The sequence below is a fragment of the Syngnathoides biaculeatus genome, chromosome 12 (genome assembly GCF_019802595.1).
Source record: "Syngnathoides biaculeatus isolate LvHL_M chromosome 12, ASM1980259v1, whole genome shotgun sequence".
NCBI classification, from domain to species: domain Eukaryota; kingdom Metazoa; phylum Chordata; class Actinopteri; order Syngnathiformes; family Syngnathidae; genus Syngnathoides; species Syngnathoides biaculeatus.
The window spans coordinates 24,877,096-24,899,024 of NC_084651.1; the positions used below are offsets into that span (position 1 = coordinate 24,877,096).

The 21,929-nt window shown below is 42.2% G+C and overlaps 1 protein-coding gene across 1 annotated transcript in view; it reads right to left on the reverse strand.

The window, feature by feature from the left end:
- Positions 1-3,584: 3,584 nt before the first annotated feature.
- LOC133510206 (coiled-coil domain-containing protein 85A-like) overlaps positions 3,585-21,929 on the reverse strand; it is a 33,390-nt gene continuing 15,045 nt past the window's right edge. Inside the window, exons 3-4 of the mRNA XM_061837989.1 lie at positions 4,430-4,487; positions 3,585-3,600 (exon numbers count right to left, since the gene is read on the reverse strand). Of these exons, the coding sequence (XP_061693973.1) occupies positions 3,585-3,600; positions 4,430-4,487 (74 nt within the window). The remainder of the gene's footprint in view (positions 3,601-4,429; positions 4,488-21,929) is intronic.

Here is a 21,929-nt window from a genome sequence, read left to right on the forward strand (position 1 = left end):
GACACTGAATAAGAAAAATAGAATTAAAAAGCCTGTACCATAAAATCTAAATCAGAGAAACATAAAGTGATGATTTTTTTTCAGGGAAGAGTTGAAATAAACCATTACACGGAATAAATAGTTAATTTCGGACAAGGAACCAGCAATGTATACAGTATTTATATTCAATGTGATCAAAGCTGTTCATTTCCAGGAGTTCTTTGTGTTGAGGTAGAGATCACAATGATTTCACCTTGGCAGACGTTCGCCCTCTATTGAGTAGCCTACCTTTGTAGGTTTCTCATGGTAATGATGGAGATTGCATGTAAAAGAGTCATGTGGCGCAAAACATCCTCTGGTCATAAAGCCGTGGATAGAAAAGCAACATATTCCCCCCATGCAGGCAGCTGCAGGCAGACATGAATCTCATAGAGACACCATTTTGTTACTGCTGTTCCTGTAGCAACAACATTTTATTTCATGTTACCTTTGCATTGCTTTCATTTAACATTCCTCTTACAATAACAAGTCTCATTTGTTCCTTCTATTTTGAAATAATTATGAGCTGGATAGCTTTTTAAATAATACAGTAAAAGTATTGAAAAATCATAAACAACACACAACATAAACACCAAAAGATTTTTTTGTATTTATCTAAAGTCATTTTTATTGGTTTCTACATACAATTTTGGATATAAGAGTTATAGCAATATCATATAATAGGAGTCAAAAATAGTAATTTATAGTATATATTTATAAAATTACAGATTTACAGCCCTACTGTTGATTTAATATACTTATACTACTAATAGTATGCCATTTTTTTTTTTTTATCTTTACTGGTAATTTAATCACCAATGAAAATGAGAGATGGTTAAGAGGTTATATCGGATGGGCATAAGCATACTGATTTATTTCTTGCTTATTTTCAGATGTGCTGACTCAAGCTTCCTTTCATGACTGTCACAATGCAGCAAATATATGTTTTCTTTTTCCTTGGTTAATTTTCAGATTTTCTTCAATGCAGCTTCCTGTGGTTAGCATGGTGTAAAGTGTTTGGCACTGCTACTTCACAGTAAGATTTTTGACTTTTGATTCCAGATCAGATTGCTCTTAACCACTTTGGGGCTTTTTTTGTGTGAAACATATTCTTGTCAAACCTGTGTGGGTTTTCTTTGGGTGTTCTGGTTTCCGCCAAAACTTCAGTCATGTAAGGGTAATTTCCAATGAGTTACTTGCAGAAATTACTGACACAACATATGGATTAAGTCTTTGGGTATTTCTCAAAGATAGCTTACTATAAACACAGAAAACATATTTCACTGCACATTTTACATGTGACAAACACAAAGTATCATTACCTTTACTATTCTCCTTCAATGATATATCATACCCAATACTATGTTTAATTGTGTGTGACTATTTGTGTAATCAGAGCAGTGTTCCTTAACGCTTTTAATGAATGTTCAAAATGAAATATTTTTTTGTATTACTTAGATGTTGTATAGTGTAACATTTGACTATAATACAGACATATATCCCCAACTTACAAAGAATACTTGACTGCAAACAACTGTCTTTCTGAACGCATCCACTCAGTGTTAATTATATATTATATGCCCCTAAAAAGAGTCAAATTTGCATATATTTTACAACCCAGGTTGTGGCTCTTTAACCAAAACATAAAGCAATCTAAAATCGTGCTTGGATAGAAGTTGTCACAATTTGGTAGAGTGATCATTTCATGCTCGATTTGGGACAACAAAAATGTGGTGGTGGAATCATTGATCCATACTTCAGTAGGGCCACAAGTGAGAGGGAGCACCCACCCAGTTGTTCTCTGGATGAGGAGTGGCATCCAGCCAGGACTGTTTCTGTCTCGCTTCACATCTCCAACACAATGTTTCTAGTCTCTTTTATATGCATGCCAATTTTCTGTGGTCTGGTGAATGTATTTAATATTTCTTTGCACACATTTAGTCCTGATCGCATAAAACTGCAAATAAAAAAAAATAGTGTGCGGTGTGTCAGACAATACTCTGCCACACCGAAAGGGGGCAAATGAGCGTACACAGGTTCAGAACAATCACTCCCCAAAATTTTCTCTAAAGGAGACCCAAACCTGGCAAAATTTATAAATAACCTTAAACGTTTCACAAAATGGTAACAATCAAATCGTATAAATAATAATATAACAAAATTATAATGGAATGCAAATGCTCGAGCTTTAAACAGAATAAAGAAATAACCCTCCTTTCTTAAATTGAGGGATGCTTGCATAAGACTAATATTAAAATTACTTTGGGTTTATTGCTTTTACACACACCAGTTATTGCTAATTTAATTAGTTACCAAATGAATAAGTAGCAGTTATGAAAACTGTGATGGCTCATATGCTCTCGCTTAAACCGCTGTAAACGCAATGCTTATTAATGGCAAATTATGAGGTATGTCAATAGAATGCTGACATACATTGTATACATGATTATTCTCACGTTTCTGATGTCAGGATGCCATGCAACTTTGTTTGGCACATATACCTTTAAATATGACTCTAGTGTCAGTGCCTTACTAGGCATGAACCTCAGCGCACATCACCAGGTGCACGTATTGCACATTTTTCTATGTGAGCTTGTTTTCTTCATAAAGTACGTACAACGATATGAGTGACTCGATGTGATGTGTCACATCTGAGTAAGCATGGTTACAATATCCCACACAAGTTTTAGTCATCTGTATATGTGTATGTATGCGTATATGTGTGTGTATATGTGTATATATATATATATATATATATATATATATATATATATATAATATAAACGGCAGCAGCAGTAAACCTCTGGATAGCACAACAGACGTATTACAGCTTCTCTGCTCAAGTCTAAAATGTATGAAATGATGCTTTTATACTGATTTCTATTCATCGAAGCATATTTTTTTACAACTGGTGTTGCTGAGCTGGCTGGAATCTCCTTTAGCCGATCATCGTCATGGGTCAAGCACAAAACGATTGTGATTGGGGGATTGACTGGAAATTGAGTCAAATATGTGAAGCATTACTCTAACGATGGCTTTTTAATAATTTTGTAATTCTTTGTGCTTTAGTGCCAGCTGTATCAGCAGTACTGACACTGAAAGCACTTTTTCTTATCATGGGATAGATATCCCACTGCATGGCAAAGTAACATTTCCATATATAGCACCCTGTTATGACAAATATCCTCGTTCTTCAGTTTGGCAATTCGGACATGTCTCCTAATACCCATAACCCCCCCCCCCCCCCAACACCACCCCCACCATCAAAAAAATGATTACAGTCTTTTGTGGTGATTTACAAAAATGGAGAGCAGCAGCCAATAGAGCAACAGCTCCTTCAAACTCCACTGTTAGATTCAGAACTACATGACCATTTAACCATTACACCACTTGTGTATTGATCCACATGCCCTTCCATTCATACATGTGCTAAGACAATTTTCTCTCTCTCTCTCTCTCTCCTCTCTCTCTCTCTCTTCTCTCTCTCTCTCTCTCTTGCCATCTCCCTTTCTTCTCTCTCTGGAGTGTGTGTTGTCAAGCAGCATCTGATCAAGAGGCATGTGTGGTCAGGCGCAATCAAAGCTGGAAGACACAAGGGAAAGAGTTTAATTACTGCATATGCATCCATGTAATGTATGAACTGTAAGGATTTTAAGTCTGTGGTCAGCAGAATGCAAGAATCTTTATTTCTGAGGTAAAGATGGAGTCTGACTAATTAAATATAAATATTTAATATTAGCCTTCTAGCGTCACTAACCAGCGGTCACTGTATTAAAATGAGTGTCAAATCAGGGTGCCCTTATAGTGACATATACGCACGCACATACACACACACACACACACACACACACACACACACACACACACACACACACAACACACAGCCCAAGAGTCACACTCATAATGCTGTGTAAAATTAACTATTAATTCATGGACAAGGGAACTCACACATTAACCTGTGTGTGGTGTATGAACAGAGCACAATTGTCTAAATGGCTGAATAAAATGATATTTAAAAATATAATCAGGTAAACAATACATTTCTGTTGTGTATACCATTTACTTGGCACTTCTCATCAGTACATGTTAAAGGACAGCATTAAACTTACATACTGCTCAATACTCAATGTCTACATAAAACAGTATTTTGGTTACATCACTGACCAGTATGAAAGAGTCAAAATTTTAAAAACAGCTTCCAGTGTGGTGTAAAATAATAAAATTAATTAAAATTAACTTTAAACCTCTCTGACATTGTGGACGGAACAAAGAATATTTGACACAAATTGATGCAAACATTGCTATGAACAGAGCAGACTTGAATTGGCTTTTTGTGTGTGTGTGTGTGGTGTGTGTGTGTGTGTGTGTGTGTGTGTGTGTGTGTGTGTGTGTGTGTGTGTGAGAGGCTCACCTGTCCCAAAGCTTCATACTCCCACAGGAGTTACTGCAGCAGCCAGCAGATATCAGAACTGTGGGGGGATAGAGATGTTCACTGACTTAAGTGATGACACAATTATTCATGAGTCATTGCCAAATGCACAAGTGTTTGCGTAAATAACATCCACTGGAGTACGGCTACGAAGAATGAGTTTTAATGACTACGGATCCAACTTTTTGACAGACTCATTATAGAAAGAATAAAACAAATGTAGCTCCAGTTATTCATGTGAAGGAAACTTTCTTTTTTTGTCTGTCCTTCTTGATTCCTGTCACATTTGGACACTGGCAGCAGTATCCCTCCCCGTCATCCTTTCCTGTCTTTTCCTTTGGTGTCAGTCCAATAGATGTGTCAGTCTGTCTCAATCATTTTTCATTATTCCTTTTTTTTTTAACTAACTCGGATGCATTTTATTGGGAATAATTGCAGCTTTTGTTGTAAGTCAATGAATTCAGATGTCAAACTCTTGAGGTTTGCAGACTACATCACAGTCATTGGCCTCATCAAAGACGGTGATGAGTCTATGTATGGACAGGAAGTGGAGAGGCTAGAGGTATGGTACATTCAACACGGCCTGGAGCTGAACACACTCAAGACTTGAGAAATTATCCTGGACTTCAGGAGTCATCATTCCCCACAGCTGCCCCTCACCTGCAACTGTAACTGCCCTATGCTAAACATTCAGACCTCCAGGTTCCCGTGATTTATAGTCTCTCAGGACATGAAGTGGGAGATAAACATCAAATTTGTCCTTAAAAAAAATAAAAAAAAGTCAGCAGTGACTTCCTGTGGCTTCTGTCAAAACACAGCCTGCCGCAAGAGCTGTTGAAGCAGTTCTACACAGCAGTTATCGCATCAGTCCCGTGTTCTTCCTTCACAGTCTGGTTTGGTGCTGCTACACAATAGGACAAACTCTGACTGAAACAATCAAAACTGCTGAAGATTGTCGGTGTCCCCCTCACCCAACCTTGAGGACTTGCATGCTGCCAGAACTAAGACAAGAGCATGCAAAATCCTCTTGGACCATTCACATTCTGATCAGCACTTCTTCCAGCTCCTTCCCTCAGGTTGGCGGTAGCGAACAATGCAAACTAAAACCAGCAGGCATTCCAGAAGCTTCTTCCATCTTTCTTATAACTTCTTAAACAGTTAACTTACAATTCTGTTGTAGCGTGGTGTCAGTTTTGTCTAGAGAATGATCTTAGACGATCTTAGTGTCAATAACCACTGCTACTCTATTATTTAATCATTTCTTTACAGAGCGGTATAAATAATTATCATGGTAGTTTCAGTTGGTGCTGAGAAAGGTTTCTCCCTTGTGTAGCTAAATAGGGTAAGCAACCACAAATAAAACACTTCTCAGCATTATGCAGTGCCGAATGGGTGTGTAAATTAGGCCTTTTCGAACAACACAGTGAGTAAGTTAGTTCCTGTGGTTTGTTAGTTTTGTTAACAATGCCAGTTGCTAAATCTGGCTTTCTGACTGCTATCTTAGCAATATTTTAAATCCAAAACCTTTCTGCGAATTTCAAAACTTCAAATAGGTGTCACAGGGAACCAAACCTTAAAATCTTTTCTTTTACTCATTTCCGAACTTGAAGGAAAACTGAGCTATTGTTAGATTGCTTCATTCATCTCAATGCAGACGTGAACTCAACCATGTGACAAACGTCATGGGCATCACTAGCCACCGAGACGCTTTTCATCTCCTCTGTGTTCCTGTCACAAAGCAGAAGAGAACTTCCGCCATTGTGTATGTGCGTGTGTGTGTGTGTGTGAAAGACAACAGCATTCATATTATGAAATGACATGTAGTATACAGAATTTTACTTAGATCCTTCTGTGCAGCTCCAAACTGCTCTCCTCTTCATAAATTCAAACTGCCCTCATTCATACAGTGACCTGCTTGTACCTCTACAGCATACCAGAAGCCAAAGCTATCTCACACACATGCCTATGCGCTCAAACACACACGCTGAAAGACAAGCCTATGGGCTGATTCACAGCTGTGTCCTCTGGTTCACTTCACTGCCTTCCCATGTCAGCGAGTATGATGGACAAGAGTGGATAGATGGAAGAAGAGAGTGCCTCTGTAAGTGTACAGTTTGTGTATCTATTTTTCGAGCATTCTGCATTTTTATTTCCTAGATGAAGACGCAGAGAAAAGACCAGACATAAGCGCTGTTTTCCGTCATAGAGCACACACTCAAACACGCACACGCGTATATACACGTACACAGTATCAACATTCCTACCTGGCTTGGATACACTAAAAACCAAAGAGACAGAGGAGTGGCCTTACTAAATGGCATACAATATCATTTGTACCGCACACATAAAACCACACACCATGTTCGTGTGTATACATTACACACTGCATAAAGGGGCTTTCAGCATACAACTTGGCACTTTTCTTTCTTTGATTATTTTGTGCACACCCTGCTACAGGTCTAAATATGTACATTCTGTCAGACTATAATAGTTGTAGTGTATTAACATTCATTTTACAATGGACATTGTGTATTAACATATTTGTTTTACAAGGTGACACTTTGTTGTGATGTATGGACAAAAAGGGGGCATCAAAGCTGACTGGAGATAAATGACCAGGGAAGCAGCTGTTGGCCTAGTTAGGGGAGCGGTATTTAACACAGGACATCTGATTATACACACACACACGCACTCATTACAAAAATTACGAATGCAAGCACACACACACACACACACACAAAACTCTCAAACAAATCTCAGTATAATAAGACAAGATGGCAGTTCAACAATGACATTTGCTAATCTCATGGGCAACATTATAATAGACCGGATGTTAATGTTAATTTCTGTTTTACCTGGCCCTTCTTATTTCCATACCGCTTATTTCACTGTAATCCGCCATGTTATTATCCTGAAAGCCCCCAGGTCAGTAGTGTATGATGCTACTGTTAAATATTCATAAACTCTATTCCATTGCAAAAAAAGAAAAGAAAAGAAAACCCTTTTCTGTGTGAACCATTTCAATCCGATAGAAAAAGAAGTTACATGTGGCCTAACTGATATGCTGCATTTGGATTATGGCCTAATTAATGCTGGTGTCAAGTATTGTTACGGTTAGGAAATGAGTTCTACTGCAAAGAAGATGACATGAAAATAAGCAACAATGTAAAACAAAAAAAGGAAATATCCAGAAGGAATCTTCATGTTTTAAAACCTGTGAAGAGATTACACGGATAAATCCGTACACCCCTTCTTTCCCTGCATGTTAGGTTAATTGAGGACGTAATATTGCATTGTTCATAGGTTTGAATATGCGTGTGAAAGGTTGTTTGATTATAGAGTATGTGCATCCGGTGACTGGGTGCCAACCAGTCCAAGGTATATCGTGCCTCTTGCCCAATGTTAGCTAAGATGGGCAAAGTGGGAAAGTATTGATATGGTGGTTATCCATCCATCCATCCATTAATCCATTTTCTTAGCCACCTATCCTTACAGGGGTCAAGGGAATGCTGTGGAGCCTATCCCAGCTGTCAACAGGCAAGAGTCAGGGTACACCATGAACTGATTGCCAGCCAATCGCAGGGCACATGGAGACTGACAACAGTCGCATTCTCTATCACATCTAGGGGCAATTTAGTTTGTCCAATTAATGTTGCATGTTTTTGGGATGTGGGGGGAAACCGGAGTGTCCAGAGAAAACCCACGCAGCCACGGGAAGAACATGCAAACTTCACACAGGCGGCTCCCGGATTGATCCCGGGACCTCTGAACTGTGAGGCCAATGCTTTCCAGTTGCGCCAACGTGCCTCCACATGAAAACAAGCACACATATTTAAAATGTATGTAAATTAATAATAAATCTGTAAACATAGCCATATGATTCCTTCTATGTCACTAATGCATTTTAAAATTAATAATAATAATAATAATAATAACATTTGTATAGAGTTCCTCAACACTCAAAGACTACTAATCAGATGACAATAACGGTTAGTGAACAGAAAGCCTGCATGGCAGATGCTGGTGTCAGCGATGCTATGCACCAGAATGCAGAAGTCACACCGGCTGGTACTAAACCTGCAAGATTGCTTGTTTGTAGCTGCATGCAGTTTTTTGTTGTTGTTGTTGTTGTTGTTGTTGTTTTCTACTTTCCTACTTTTTTTCATCTTTCCTACTTTGAAATCCAGGACAACAACATATATAGTGCTTCGGTGAACGTGTTGAGTGTATGTGAACCTCAGGGATGGATCCTTAACAGAATGAGGAATCACTTATATTATTTTATGAAAAGGAACTGAATGTTTCAATGAATGAATGTATTTAAGGACTGGGAGGAAAACAGAGTGCCCGGAGAAAACCCACACAGGCACAGGGAGAACCTGCAAACTCCACATAAGTGGGGCCGGAATTTGAACCTCAGTCTTCAGAACTGTGAGTCCAACACTCTTCAGCTGTGCCACCATGCTGCCCGGGTGATTCTGTACACTCGAAAGAACTGCCATGCCCATCAATACCATTGAGTGAATCAGTAATGTGTGTATTAGTCAACCATCATTGAGTGCACAATGGCACAGCTCCACACCCTTTGCACGGTCCTCGAGGGTGCCTGGGAGTTCATCCAACCATGTGTTCGGTGAATTTGAAGGCCTTTGGCCGTGTCCCTCGGGGAGTCGTGTGGGAGATGCTCCTGGAATATGGGGTACCGAACCCCCTTATACGGTCTGTTTGGTCCTTGTATGACAAGTATCAGAGTTTGGTTTGGATTGTTGACTGTAAGTCTGACTCTTTTCCAGTGAGGGTGGGATGCTTCCAAGGCTGCCCTTTGTCACTGGTTCTGTTCAGTGCCACCCTAACTGTACTTCTCTTTATTTGTATTTGTTCATGTACAGTATGCTCCTCTAGTTGCTGTTGAAGAAATGCACTGCACTGTATAATTATGAGGTGTATTTGTCTCACCTTACTACATTTTCATTTTTTTTTTCATTTTCCCACATATGACAGTTTATGACAAGGAATTCTGCACCACTGTAACCCCCAACCTGGAAAAAAAAGCATTCCATTTTAATTTGCAAATACAGAATACAGCTAGATCAAATATAGAATTTATTAGATTGTGCAGGTTTATCTAACAAGCTGCCAGGTGATAATTCCAATGGCTGCTTCTTTGCTTAAGATTTCTTCTATTTCAACCATCGTTTGAATAGTTGGACGGCAATTTACATGAAGCATCTCACAGTTTGGATTTTTTTCCAAGTAGAAGACGTAGAGTTAGAGTAGTACTGAGCACATGTTAGAGAACCTGACTGGCTTGATGTATGCTGGGCCTGTCGAATGACCTCATAATTATGCAAATCATCCATTGTTTCAAAACTGCTAACATAACCGAACGTGTGATGGTCATCTGCTCGTGTGTGTGTGCCTTCTGCATAAGATACTGTGGGTAATTAGATTACTGTATGGCAGACAAAGTATAAGTCTGAGCTCACAGTTTTGTGTGTAAAACATGAATCTGATCATGTATCACAGCATTTGTATTTCCTGCTGATATATAAGCATGGCTACATACTTGTGTCATCATGTTTTTTGAGGCATTACCTAATATTGCAAGGACAGTTTGAAACTCATAATACAGACTTGGCAAGGAAAGTAGTCAGCAGATATTAGTTTTGGGTTGAGTACGCTGAAAACTTTTGCTATTCAAAATCCATACATCCATCCATTATCCAAGAAGCTTATCCTCACAAAGGTCACGGGAGAGCCAGAGCCAATCCCAGCTAGCTTCGGGTGAAAGGCAGACACCCAGAACTGGTTGGCAGTCAGTTGCAGGATAGATATCGACAACATCACTCAGCGGGAATCAATCCCACGCTGCCCACACTCAAGTCTGGCATGTCTACTGCTACACCATCAATGACTCTTATTCAAAATTTGTTTCTTCAAAAAAAAAAAAAAAGAAATGGTGAATTTACCATTTTTGTTCATTCACTAGACACAATTACCCCTCAGTTCAGTACCGTGATATTCCTTTGCGGTTGGGTTTGTCCAATCACTGCTTCATTCAATTAATACCAACATATGAACATAAACTTTAATGCGTAAAACATCTAGTGGAAACAAGAGGCCCCGTAGCTCAGTGGTTAGAGCACTGGTTTGGTAAACCAGGGGTTGTGTGTTCGTATCCCACTGGGGCCTCCACTCCCTGAGAAGGGTTGCGTCAGGAAAGGCATCCGGTGTAAAAATTGTGCCAAACATATATATGCGTTCATCTGAAAGGGACAAGCCGAAAGGAAAACTACAACATTTTCGACCAGATGACGAAAGATGTAATTTCAAGACTGTTTGTACAGCAGACATTGAAGTGTCTTTGAAACATCAACTCACAGCTTGGTTGAATGGACATCCTATATAAACTAATGTGAAGACGTGTCTGCCAACAAACACATTTCACACATTCAGCAACAACAAACCTTGGTTAACGTCACCAATTGGATTAGGGAGGGACCCCTGTACAATCGGGCCAGAAACCATCTGATGAAAGAAATCAACATCACAAAAAGCAATAATGCAGAAAAGATGGAAAACCAATTTGCTGCTAACAACTCTGTATCAATTTAGTAACGATTACAAATACTAACCAGCTATAAGTGATCATCACTCCCCAAATGGAGAACAACATATGAGCCGCTGATGATTTGAATAGCTTCTAGTGAAGATTTGAAAAGGACACTTCCACACCCACCATCGTGCACCACGAACACACCTCTGATTCCCTCTTCCATATTGACGAGTCATGAACAAGATGTGAAAAATCCCTTTTAATTAACAAGAGATCAACAAAGTGGTGGGTCCAGACCTTGTCGACCCCTCCCCCCCTACTTTTTGAAAGTCTACAAAAACCAGCTTGCTCCAGTTTTCACAGAAGTCTTCAATAGATCTTGGAACTGTGTGAAGTCCCATTCTGTCTCAAAAGTTCCACCATCATTGCAGTCCCCAAGAAACTTGCAATGTCAAAATTTGTTCCTGGTATTTGGAGCCTCTCTAGTATGACAACAATTGACAGAGAATAGTTTTGAGACATAAACAAATTGTGAGAACAGACACGGGGCAATCCAAGGTTGTTAGTAAAATGGTAATGACAGTATACTTATTTTTTTTTTACAATTATGCAAAAAGATGCAGAATCTTCTCGCAATTAAATGCCTTATCGAAAATAGTCCGGTGCAGTGACCATTATGCTAAGGGCACCGAGACCTCAAGAAATGCAAGCAGTTTAAAGGCCAAGTGTCGTCAAACGGATGATTTTTGGTATATTATTAATGAAAAACCCCCAGCCAATATGGTCCCATGTGTTTTTTTACCACAAAACAGGATTTTGACGTATACAGGTTTCTGTAACTCCCGCCATGAAAATCCTCTCGAGGCATTTGTTTTCGAGAAGAAGCAGGAAGTGATGTACAGGACAGAGACGCCCCCTAGTGGACTCGTTTGTTTCCATTAGTTTTACCTCCGGGAAGGTAGCTCGTTGTTCCTTCGTGTTAGCCAAAAATGCCAGCTCATTGCATTGCTGGACATTGCTTGAATGGAATTACCCTTCATAAGTTTGAAAGAGACCCTTTTCGTTGTGAAAAATGGATTGCACGGGTGCAGAGTACGAGAGCTTCGTGGGTTCCAAATAACAGGTAGGTGTGTATACAGCTCCCAAAAAAAAAAAAAAAATAGTTTGGGGCAGACCACGTAATCTGTCTCTCTCATAACGTAGCAAAAGATCCGTGTATGAAATGTGTTGATGTGCGCATACAGCTACTAAAAAAAATAATAGTTTGGGAAGGACCACATAATCGTTTTCTCTCATAACATAACAAAAGATCAGCGTATGAAATCTGTCGATGTGCGTGTCGCTCAGCCATCAATGTCTCGATACTGTTCATCGCGTACTGTGGCAACTTTGAACATACCCCTAAAAGCAACATAGCTCGGCTCCGCCTCCTCCTTATATGCCACCACGGGCGCCGAAACTCAGCCACACCGGCTGAGGCGCCGCGTTCGGCGGTCACACCTTCTGTGAAGGTTGCGCGTCGGGCTTTGCGGCGGGGGCGGCTCTAAAGAACCCAGCCGAGAATGCATTACTCAGTCGCGTGCGCATATAAAGCACCCCGGCTCGACTGTGACCAAAGCAGCACCGCTCGGCTCTGTCATAAGCCACACTGACCGGTTGCGATGAGCCGCGATGGCTCATCTCCGCCGCGGGAGTGGGTCGGGCGGGATGCGGTTTGGCCGTGATCGGATATCATCTGAATATGGCTTGAAACAATAGTGTAATATTGCCCTGAAGGCTCGAAACAATAGTGTAATATTGCCCCGATAACTTCACTCGGTTGTGTGGTGTTGTCCTTTTCGAAAAGAGCTTCGTTGTAAGAAAAGGCATCGGAAAAATGTGAATATCTCTGTTGTTCGGCTTCCATTGTAGCAGGCACTGCACGTTTTTAACGGCGGAAGTGACGATGACGTCAAGGACAGAGGACGCGACTAATATGGCGACCACTTGGATGTCGAGGGACACTCAATTGCGCGACTTTGTGCATGGATAACGCGCTCTCCGCTCACTTTTTTTTTTCGTATAGACATTGACGTGAATACTGTTATATGTATTTTTCATTACAATATCTATTTTAGAATGTTTATAGGGATGTCAGTCTCACTTTAAAGTGACTAGTAGTGTGATAATCTGGGACAATGTTCAAATGTTGCAGATTCTTCTCAAATGGGAGCAAGCAGTTGAGCAAAGTCTCACATATACTGATCTTTGTGAAGCGGAGCCCTATCGGATAAGGTTCCTGATCCTAGCTGTCTATAATGTTTTGTCTAGCCCATCAAAGTTTTTCTAGTTGGAATCAGCAGTATGCCCTCTGTGGTAGAAGAAAAACCCTGGAGCACATCCTCCTCTTTTGCTGCTGTTTGAAAGCCCTGGGCAAAAGGCCCAACTGCTGATGCCATGATAAAGTCCTCAAGACCATAGCAGATACCATCTGGAGTGGGATCAGCCACAGCAAGGGGATTTGTCCAATAAGACAGAGGTCCACAACCCGCAGTCCGCAGAACAATACTGGTCCCTGAGGTATTTGTTACCAGGGCGCATAGAAGGAATAACCAATTTCTATCATTTCCATTGTATTGCATTTTCATGTGTCAACTGTCTTTTACATTGAAAAAGGACCAGATCTTCCCCGCTGCAAAAACCCTGCATCGTAGTTGACACGTCACAATTACAAAGGACACTGCATGAGTTCTGTTTACGCTCCCAGCGGGCTTCCTCATGGCGGTGGCCAAGCTCGTAGAACAAATCAATTCCTAAACCTATTCAGTTAATTTCATACACTGAAAAGAATCATTCTTTTGAAGGAAACGTTCGCCATCTATATAACACTACACAGCACATCAGTCACGTGATATGTTACTAAAAATAAGTCCGCAAACTACGAAAAATGGTTAAAAAAACTAACGTCTTTGGAGAGCTTCTCTTCAAAAGGAAAAATGCTACATCCGATCCTACAATTCTTGCACTGGCTTCCAGTCAGCTTTACAATTTAAAGTTCTGCTACTGGTCTATAAATCACTAAATGATTTAGGTCCTGAATACATGAAAGAAATGCTTACGGAATCCAAACACGGTAGAACTCTGTGATCGACTGACTCAGGTCAAATAGTGGAGTGCAGAGTCCAAAGCAAACATGGTAAAGGAGCATTTAGTTATTATGCTGCACACACATGGAATAAGTTGCCAAAAGAGGTGAGTTTGTTTTTAAATCCAAGTTGAAAACTCTTCTTTTTTCTCATGCTTTTTAAGAGTATTTCCTCTTTTTAATTAGATTTTTTGCACTGTACATGTTTTTTAATTGTATTTTTCATTTAAATAGATGTACTTTGTTTTAATTTTTATTCTTTTTATCCCATTTAAAATATTTTATGTCTTTGTTTTTTAATACTTTTCATCATAAAAAGCATAATGAGTTACCTCATGTATGAAATTCGCTATTCTAATACATTTGCTTTGCTTTGCTTTGCTTTGCTTACCTGAAGAGCCAGAAGAAGAGCCAAAGACCTCAAAGTATTATCTATTATGCGTTAAGGCAGTGGTTCCCAAACTTGAAATTGGACTTGGAAACGCCACCACCACTACACTAAGAGGGGGGCAGAGATGTCACAGAAAAATTTAAAGTGAACAAATTGTTCATATTATTCCTTGGGAATAATCAAAAACATGAACAACAGGTGAGTGTAAGTTAAAAGTAAAAGGTTTTCATGATACCTACACCTCCCACTCTGTCACAATATATGGTGTACCTTGCACAATTTATTTTTGTGAGTTTAGCTGAAAGAGTGCTCCACTACTCCATATGTATAAAGCAAAAGAAGGAAAATAAAATATTAGATAAATCTCTGTGTGGTGCGGTGCAGTCCACCATCAACAAAAATAACAATTTTAATTAAAACCCTTTATCACAATCTTCATAAAAGCTTTTATTTCCCATTTTGTGCTGAATATCATTAAAGGGGAGTGAAAACCTGAGATCTTAAAACTTTTCAACGGTGCATATTTTCTTTATTAACTGCTGTTTACTTATATCGCCAATGTATCTATGCCATCTCTGTTTTTTCCAATTTGGGCACAGCAAAATGTCATGGTGTCCACTTTATTTCGTAAGAAAACCATGCCTACTTAATATTCACCAGCAAGACGCTACATGTTTGATTTCATTCGATGTTTCAGAGCGACACAACAACCCTTAGTCATAAATGACCCGTTTTGGAATATTTTACACTGTAGAGAGAATATTAAGCAGTGTGAGTGGTGTGTTTTGACTAGAGCTGGGACAATTTATTCTTACTTTTGGGTTTAGTTTCCCTTTAAAAGTGGTAACCTTGGTTGAATGTGCCAATATTGCCCTGAATAAGAATAATGAAAAGTATTGATATGGTAGTTATACATCCATCCATCTATCCATCCATCCATTTTCTTAGCCACTTATCCTCACAAGGATCGTGGGGAGTGCTGGTGCCTATCCCAGCTGTCAATGGGCAGGAGGCGGGGTACACCCTAAACTGGTTGCCAGCCAATCACAGGGCACATTGAGACAAACAACAGCACTCAAAATCACTCCTACAGGAAATTTAGAATGTCCGATTAATTTTGCATGTTTTAGTGATGTGGGAGGAAACTGGAGTGCCTGGAAAAATCCCACGCAGGTATAGGGAGAACATGCAGACTCCACACAAGCGGGTCCGGGATTAAACCTGGGACCTCAGAACTGTGAGGCCAATGCTTTTCCAGCTGAGCCTTTGGTGGTTATAACGGTGAAAAATTACAGTTCAAATACAGTACTGAGTAGTACAAATAGACAACACACATGACGAAATGCCATTTGGAGACCCGGCTGTCACTAACAGCTCAAATAACGGATGGATGGATGGATAATACTGTAAAAATTATACCCGTTTCATTATCAATATTATGTTCAATATCAAACAAGTTTCCTGAATTTCCATTTTAGAATGTAAAAACTAAACAAAAATTTTAATTTGAATATTCATATTTAAATACATTAAACATTAAAAATGAAACATTAAAATACAATAAAATGCATGCAAAAATGAGACTGTGATTCAGTGGGAGGTGTAACATGCACAGGCGTGTAACTGGTCAGACTGGTGACAGCTCTGCCTAAATTTGAAAAAACTCTGATGAAGCCTGATGAACAAAAGACATAACCTTCCGAGAACACAGCCAAAATTCCTGTCCATTTACTTGTTTATAGAAACTCAATACAGAATAAACACAAGAAACAACAACTACTTCACAGTGAAAACGATAAATGAAAAAGTGAACACTAGACAACTGTCTGGGGCGTGACCAGGCCACTGCCCTCCGGCAGCAGTTCCTCACCTGTGCCTGTTTGGCACTAATTATGCCATGTATTTAAGCCTCATGTGTGGTGTCATTGTGTGCCAGTTTGTTGTATTAGACTACATGTGTCTGCATGAGTATCCGAGCTTTTAGTTTTCTATATAGTACGCCACTTTGCCATGGCCCAGTGTTCCTGTGCCACCACAACCAGTTCTAGTTAAAGTCTCGTTTTTGCCTAGTCGTTATCCGACCTCATTTTCATGTTTTTGGACCTTGCCTTTTTACCTCATATTTTTGCACCTTTGCCTTTTTTGGACTGCTTACGTGTATGACCTCTGCCTGGATTAAAGTTCCCTCAGAGTCCTGCATTTGGGTCCTACCCCACATTCCATGTTCATGACAACAATAAGTCCTTAAAATGTAATTGTTGGTTTTGACACCAAACAGGGCAATGTAGCATTTTAAACTGATATGAAAACAAACCAGTGATGTTAAATTTGGTCAAGATGTATGTGGTCAAAGTACATTACAATAGAAGATTCTGTTATTGGCCAGAAAACACTTACTGGCAATGTTTTTTGCCAGTTTTGAGCTACTATACATTTACAAATACTGACAATCTTTCTCGGACCGGGACTCCAAGCAAGATCTCAACTCTTGGAGAATTAATGATCCTATGAAAGGTGAGGAATCACCCCAGAACTACATGGGAGGAGCTGGTCAATGGCGTGAAGAGAGCTGGCACCACTGTTTCCAAAGATACTCTGTGTAATACACGAACACGCCAAGGTTTAAAATCGTGCATGGCATGAAAGGTTCCTCTGCTTAACTCAACACATATGTAGAGCTGTCTTTAGTTTCCCCATGACCATTTGGATGATCCAGAGGAGTCATGGAAAAAATTATATTTTCAGATGAGACCAAAATTGAATTTTTTTTGGTCTTAATTCCATTCTGGGGGGTTTTCTGCACATGGGCCAGGGCAGGACAAGCTGTACGGGCCCATGTACTATGAAATTTTGGGGAACAACCTCCATCCCTCAGTTAGAGGATTGAAAAATGCCGTGGCTGGATCTTCCTAGTCCTGTGGGGGGGTTCTTTGGGAGTATGGGTTACCGAACCCATTGATACAGCCTGTTTTGTACGACCGGTGTCAGAGTTTGCCAGCAATAAGTCCAACTTGTTTCCAGTGAGAGTTGGACTCTGGTAAGGCTTCCCTTTTTCACTGATTTTGTTCACAACATTTATGAGCAGAATCTCTACACGCAGCCAATGCGTAGAGGGGGTCCAGTTTGGTGGGCTCAGTATTGCATCTCTGCTCTCTGTGTGGATGCGACGTATTACGTGCCGTACCAAAGGTTCGTTTACATGGGACCTATGGATAGGTTTCCGATTACCCATCATGCCTTGTGACGACCGCCATACTGTGTGTCATAGAGGTCAGGGAACATAAGTGAAAGGTGAAGCGTGAAGTTTTTTCTATCGTTAATTTTTCCATTTGGTGTAAGAGTTATGACGTCGTTTGAAGCAAGTGCCAACCCCAGTCTCGTGGCCGTCCAGGCCACCAAACGCGAGGAGTCCGGCTGGACAGGTCAGGAGGACGACCCGGATGCCAAGCAGCAGGATCCCCACAGGGCAATTCGGGTGGACGGCTTCGGGGAGGACCGGGCATCGATCGCCGCCGAGGCTCGGTAAGAAGGTGGCCAGTGGCCGGTTGCCAACGAAGCTTCAACATGAGGCTGCTGGGGATCAGTCCCTGCCAAGGTAGGTCATGAAGCAGTCGGGAATCATCTGGAGTGAGAACGACGGAGAAAAGAATCAAAGCCATGGTTGCCACGCTCACCATCACAGCCATCCCGAAGCCCTTCCAGTTCCGGGGTGGACCATCAGAACTCCTCAGCTCCTGTTGCCGCTGAGACAGGGGCGAGGGATGGCTGCGGACCAGTCACCGCCGGTACTGGAACGAAGGGGACTGTGACGCTGCCGCCATCTGCTGGACAGGAACGTGAGGCGGCTGCGGAACCATCGCTGTCTGCTGGACAGGAACACGATGCGGCGGTGGCGCCACCACCTGCTGGACAGGAACGTGAGGCGGAGCCATCGCCACCTCCCGGTCGGGAACGTGATGTAGCGGTGGAGCCATTGCCACCTCCTGGACCACAACGTGAGGCGACTCCGGAGCCATTGCCACCTCCTGGACAGGAACGTGAGGCGGCGGCGCCGCCATCACCACCTCCTGGACAGCAAAGTGAACCGGCTGCGGAGCCCTGACCACTACCTGGACACCAACGTGAGGCGTCTGCGGAGCCTTCGCCACCTCCTGTACTGGAATGTGAGGCGGCTGCGACGCCATCGCCACCTCCTGGATGGAAGCGTGAGGCGGCTGCGGCGCCATCGCCACCTCCTGGACAGGAACGTGAGATTTGGAGAGTGGCTTCCGACACCCCACAGGCGGCAGTACGCTGCGTTGTTACACTACGGGTGTTTGCCTTGGCACTCCTGAACTGGGCGCTTGTTCCTGAATGAGAGTCGGCTCCTTCAGATGGAGACTGACTGGCTCATAGTCAGGGGTCCTGTAGGAGAACTGGCAGACACTAGGGGGGGGTGAATGGATCATCCCTGGGCACGGCAAGGTGCGACGGGAATGATGAAGTCCATCTCCTCTTCACTGGAGGAAAATAGTTCACCTCGCATTTATCAGAATTCACTCCAGCCTCTGAACTTAAGTCCTCTGCAAGTCGCTTCTGGGTCTTGTTCCTTGGGAACACGCACGTTGAAGGCGCTCTGGCAGGCTCATCCACGATCCCTGATTCCACCCCTTTCCTACAACGGTTGCCCGGAGACCTGTCACCACCGTGACGTAGGTGTGACGTGGCAGTGAGTCTGTCACCCCCCGTGACGTGAGCTCAGTCCAAAAAGGGGCCGAAGGATACCATGGCATGCGCCTGGATCAGCAGCGCATCTGTCGAAACCGCAACGTGAGCATGGCGAGGCGGCGGATCTGTTTCCACTGCCACCTGAGCTTGCAGTGAATTCGTTGAATGGCGCAGCGGTGGATCCGTTGCCACAGCGACATGAAACTTGCTCGGTAGGGGATCCGTAACCACTGCAGCGTGGACGTGAGTCAGCAGAGACTCTGTTGAAACCGCGACGTGGGCATAACGTGGCGGTGGATCCGTTGCAACAGCGACATGAACCTTGCTTGGTAGCGGGTCCATGGCTACTGCGGTGTGTGCGTGACTTGTCCAGCAGTCCGTTGCCACAGCGACGTGGACCTTGCTCGGTAGCGGATCCGTAGCCACTGCAGCGGGAATTTGAGTCAGCAGCGAGTCCGTTGCAACCGCGACGTCACCGTAGCTCGGCTGGTTCTCTAATCCTTGCCGGTCCTGGGCCGTGAGGACCGCCAGTTCGGCGCTCTGCCGCTCTATTTCCACTCGCATTTCGCGGTAGAACACCTCGTGATTTACCGACCCCTCCTCCCTCTGGGCTGGAAGCTTCGCCACCAGCTGCGGGTCTGCTGGTTTAACCGTTGTCAAGGAGGAGTGGGTGGACGAGGACGGCGTCTTTGTTGCCGCGCAGCGGCAGGCACAAGGGAGCACCCAGCCTGGGCGTCTCCTCTGGCCGCCACGCGGAGGACTCGGGTAGTGGCCAAGCGGGTTCCCACAAACGGATTGGAGGACTCGGACCTACCGGGCAAAGACATTCGGGAGCTGGAAATACGGGGAGGGGAAGCAAACTGACTGGGATTATAGCTCGGGCAAAGAGATTCATAGTTGAAATAATCTGAGTCATAGTCAGGCAGCTGGTCATATAAATCAAAGTCCTCCTCGTGTCCGAAAAATCAGAATCCAAAAGAATATGAGGTGCTGGATGGGTCGTGGTCAGGACGTATTCATAGCTCGCTGGCGGAGCGTGTGACACGGAAGCGGAGGACATCATGGAGCTTACCCGGATCGGACAGGCTTGGTCCTCCGGCATTCGGTCTACCTTGCGTTGATCCCAGCAACGGCAGGTCTTTCCTGCTGGGTCCTGTTATGGCCAGATCGTTCTGTCACAACCCATCAATACGTAGGACAAATGCAGGACACGGGAGATGCAGAAGTAATTCGGGAAAAAAAAAATTGTTCCAAGGTCGGGGATCAGGCAGGCAGTCAGGTGCAGCAGCGGTAGTCAGGACATCGGGCGTAGAGAGCAGGTCTGCAGGCAGGCAGGAGTCGGTACACGGGAGATCGATCAGAGAAGGCAGGAGTGTCAAAGGAGTCAGGCTTACGATGTCGGTTGGAGAACAGGTGGAGGTCGGTACACATGGGTTCACAATCAGAGATACGGGAGTGTAGGAACGCTGCATGAGTTGCAACGATCTGGCAAAGCCAGACCGTACACTGGGTTCCATATATATACTGGGGTAATCACTGCCGATGAGGCGCAGGACTGCGCCTCCTAATCAGAGCAGCTGTGCCAGGGCTGGACCGGCAGGAACATGACAAAAAATTTACACACAGCTGTAAGATTATCACCTTATAGATGATGTATTCTGATTTTAAAATATTCATGTTATTATATTTCTTATATCTGCTTGTATTTTTAACAGGTACAATATAAAATGGTTCAAGACATTGACGAAGAAGAGGAGACTGGACACTACAAAGGAAAAAGATCTGATTTGTGTCTGCACGACAGTCTATTGTGATAAAAATGACGTCACTGGGTGTGACAATGATAATTGCCCATATGTGTGGCTTCACTTTAAATGTGCAAACATAAAGCGGGTACCTAAAGGAAATTTTTTTTGTAAAGAATGTAGGAAGAAGATAGCAAAAATAAAGTGTTATATATATTACATTGTGTCTTCTTTGTGTGATAACTGTCCAATTACAAGTCCAATTACTCTTTCTACACGAATTCTTGTATGATCTATCTTTCTCGTAGTTTCATTTTTAACGGGAGAGAGTTGGCTCTTCCCTCAAGTAAATGCTGGGATTTTTACCTCTGCACAGAACAAGCCTACACTTTCTCCTATGTCAAAACGTCTGTCTCCGAGTATAATGTCACCAGGAAGCAGTTTACTTAGAAGTATTTCTCTGTGATATATTTATCTGAAGTTCTTCCACCCTTCGCCTTCGACAGAAATGATACGGCTCCTCGTGGTGTAAACCAATCAAGTATTTCACAGTATTGTGATGCTTCTGGTCCCATTTTAAGAGAGTGTGCCCAGTCTGGATGAGTAACTTCATACAAATCAGCTTTAGAACCTACAAATAAATGGAAATATTCATTAAAAATACATAATTTGCGACTGCAGCACACAATAATGAATACTACTATACTCTGGATTTATTTGTCACATTAAGCATAAAAAATTTAGACAACATTGTGTGTTGACTTTCAACCCCACTGTGAAGATTCTCATCAGTTTAAATTTGATTTGTGAAGTAAAATAACCGTTTTTGTACATTTATACCTATTCTAAAAAAAAATATATATATATATATATTCATGAAATCTTGTACATGTTTAACCAGGTAACAGAATCGGTTCACACCAGAAACATTGGTTAATTAAAACAACAAGAAGTTAGTC